The sequence below is a fragment of the Emys orbicularis genome, chromosome 13, assembly GCF_028017835.1.
Source record: "Emys orbicularis isolate rEmyOrb1 chromosome 13, rEmyOrb1.hap1, whole genome shotgun sequence".
NCBI lineage: Eukaryota > Metazoa > Chordata > Testudines > Emydidae > Emys > Emys orbicularis.
Window position 1 is genome coordinate 15274371 of NC_088695.1, and position 3732 is coordinate 15278102.

The 3732-nt window shown below is 43.4% G+C and overlaps 1 protein-coding gene across 1 annotated transcript; it reads left to right on the forward strand.

The window, feature by feature from the left end:
- Positions 1-2265: 2265 nt before the first annotated feature.
- Positions 2266-3228, forward strand: LOC135888445 (olfactory receptor 10A3-like). The gene has a single exon (XM_065416254.1). The coding sequence runs from the start codon at positions 2266-2268 to the stop codon at positions 3226-3228; it is 963 nt and encodes a 320-aa protein (XP_065272326.1).
- The last annotated feature ends 504 nt before the right edge of the window (positions 3229-3732 follow it).

Consider the following 3732-nt stretch of genomic DNA (forward strand, 5'->3'; position numbering starts at 1 on the left):
GGTGTTGGAGAGTTGCCTGGCAGCCTCCTGTTCATAATCCGACCTGTTCATGATGACTACAGCACCTCCTTTGTCAGCCCCTTTGATTATAATGTCAGAGTTGTTTCTGAGGCTGTGGATGGCCTTGTGTTCTGTACGGCTGAGGTTATGAGGTAAGTGATGCTGTTTGTTCACAATTTCAGCCTGTGCACATCTGCGGAAGCACTCTATGTAGAAGTCCAGTTTGTCATTACGACCGTCAGGAGGAGTCCATGCAGAATTCTTCTTCTTGTAGTCTTGGTAGGAGAGTTTCTGTGGGTCAGTGTGCTGTTCAGTGGTGTGTTAAAAATATTCCTTGAGTTGGAGACAGCGAAAGTAGGCTTCCAGATCACCTCCTTTCTCTATCATGTGTGTGGAGGGGGTGGGGCAGAAAGTTAAATGGCCATTCGGTGGCAGCATGTTGTAAGGATTATATATGGGCAGCTATTTTCAGAAATGCCCACTAGATGCCAGCATATAGTTAATATTAATAATGGGGTGCTGCAAGAATATTATAAGAGGCCATCATCTTGGACAGGCATCTCCCAAAAATGTAAGCTGCTGTTTAATCACAATCTCAAATATTTTCCACAATGGATAATTAGTCTTCGAAAAAGATGCAATTATACAAGGCACACTGTACAAGTCCCATTGGGCATTGTTAGCTACAAAGCTTTGGAGACACAAAATGAACCAAGTCGGAGAAAGGTTGAAGCAGGACCTTATAAAAAAGTTTGAAGACTGAATATAAATATGAGGCAGCATTTACACTTTTTAAATTGAAGGGGAAGCTCATTTTCCAAAGGTAGATCAAATGTACCTGCTCATTCCTTCAGGTAATTGCAGGTCTCTTCACTGAGAAAATCCAGTTTCTGCAGAAAGAAGAGAGACAAGAAACTCAGCTGAGGATCCTGAATCCTGGCAGCCAAGACATGAGAAATAGGAGCTCATCGCTTCAAGCTTGGGCTGTGCTGTGGTTACAGGTGAGCACCATCTTCCTGTCTGTATTTCTATACCACTGCCAAACAGGGGCATGAATGTGCTTTGTGAATATTAGAGGGACGAGGCAGGCAAGGTAATATCTTTTAGTGGACCAGCTTCTGTTGGTGAACAAGAGAAGCTTTTCAGCTACATAGAGCTCTTCTTCCGATGAATATAAGTAGTTTTATCCTCACCTTCCCACAGCAGTGCCAGTCAGGATTCATAGCACCATTTCACAGAGATGGAGCATGAGATCCATGTCTTGTGACAGGTCCTCAGTTGGGGATCTGCTCCACTGACACAAAGGAAGATACCTTGATTTACACCAGCTGGGGATCTGGGTAAGTGTGTGCCGCAATGGGGTGCGGAGTGGTGCTAGCATCTTACTATCCCAGATCACACAGGCCAGAGTGGTTCTAGACACTGAGTTCAGGGACAGCATCTTACACACACACACACACACACACACACACACCAGTGTTTTTCTCTATTATCATCCCACACTCATTATGGAGTGCAGAGGGTCACTCCCCGGTTAGGGTTGCACATCAGCCTGGCTTTACTTCTTCCTCAGAGCCATCCTCTAAAGAGCTGTATTTTTTTACTGCTACGTAGTCAATGTCGGGAAAGAGAAAAGGCATTGTCAGTCCCTCACCACGTCGCCATCACCACCACAGGAACTAAGGGAGAATTTATTCCACTTCATAAATTTATGGCATAAACTGATCTCTTGTGAGGAGGGCGGAGAAATTATTCTTTCTCCTTCAGGGCACTGAAATGCTGAATATACAGGAAACATTGTTAGATTAATTTCCATTAATTCTAAGAGAAGATCGGTTCAACATTTTAGTTGATGTATTTGTTGATTTTGACTCCTAAGTCATGGCATGATTCTGGCAATTGCCAGATGTGAAGTACTGCATTTAAGCATCATTGTTAAAGTTCTGTATGTTACTAGATGGGATACGATAGTAGATAAAGAGTCTGATCTGCATATCAGTACTTCAGAAAAATGGACTGTTATATTAGTCACTGCTCTGATATGGCAGAGGGTTGTCTACATGGACACAAAAGATCTGTTGTCGAACGGAGACTTCTTACACTTTGACTGAAGTCTATGTTTAGCCTTAAAATTTCAGCTGGTAGCCAGGATAGGGAGGGAGTTTCTGAATATTTATGGAATTAATTCACAACATTTGATTACCTTTCAGCTCTCTTCTTCCAATTCAATTGCACAGTTTGCTTTATTGTTCCTAGACTCAACCCATGGCAGACAGAAACCAGAGAAACCAAACGGCTGTCACAGAATTTATCCTCCTGGGATTCGGCGATCTCCCTGACCTGCAAATTCTACTCTTCCTGATGTTCCTAGTGATCTACATGGCAACCGTGGCTGGGAACATGCTCATCACTGCACTAATTGTGGCTGATCAGCACCTTCACACCCCCATGTACCTCTTCCTGGGGAACTTGTCCTGCTTGGAGACCTGCTACACCTCCACCCTCCTGCCCAGGATGCTGGTCAGTCTCCTGACTGGGGACAAAACCATCTCATTCATTGGCTGCCTCTCACAACTGTATTTCTTTTGTGCTCTGGCTGGTATGGAATGCTGTCTCCTAGCAGTGATGTCTTATGATCGGTATTTAGCGATATGTAAACCCCTGCACTATTCAACTCTTATGAATAACAGGTTTTGCCTCCAGTTGGCTGCTGGGTCATGGTTAAATGGTTGTTTGGCTACTACAATCTTTGTCTTATTCCTATCACAGTTAACATTCTGTGGTCCGAATGAAATTGACCATTTCTATTGTGATCCCATCCCATTGATGGAACTCTCCTGCAGTGACACACACCTTAGCATATTGGTGGATTTGATAATAGCCTGTTTATTCACCCTGCCTCCATTCCTACTAACCCTGATGTCCTATGTGTTTATCCTTGCCAGCATCATGAGAATCCCTTCCACCACCGGGAGACAAAAGGCCTTTTCCACCTGCTCCTCTCACCTCACTGTAGTGACAATTTTCTATGGCACCATAATGATTTTCTACATGCTACCGAAAGGTGATACACTCAGAGATCTGAAGAAAGTGCTCTCTCTTTGCTTCACGGTCCTAACTCCCCTGGTAAACCCCCTCATCTACAGCCTGAGAAACAGAGAGGTCAAGGAAGCCTTAAGCAAAGCAGTCAGTAAATGCGGCTTTCACAAAAACTTGCAGAGTCTCTGAGATAATAAAATAGCCTGAGATTTTTCAAGCTGCCTGTGTGATTGAAGCAATGAGCCTGTGATGCACTGTAGCTCAAAGTAGCCCCCTGTAACTCCCATATTCATCTTTTGTATATATATGGTTGTGATATTTCATAAAAAACATGCCTTGTAAGGTATCATATGTAAGGTCATGATCTCCTGAAACTCATTCTTCTGTCAAAATATCTATATCATTATTGTATACATCATTATCAGATTTTGTTATATGGTTGTTACCAAAATATTTTGGGAGTTTGGGAGTCGCCCACTGTTAGTTCTCCAGTGACAACATAGGAGCTGACCCATACCCACGCTGGTGTTAAACAAATATCACCAACCATTGACCAGCAAGGGTATTGTAAACAAGAAATTCACAATTCTGTAAGAGACAGTTGTGCAAGCACCACACAATGGGAATTGCTGAACTCTGTGACTCAGCAAGGCCCACCAGGACATGTCTGGGCCAGTATTTTTCCAGGGACAT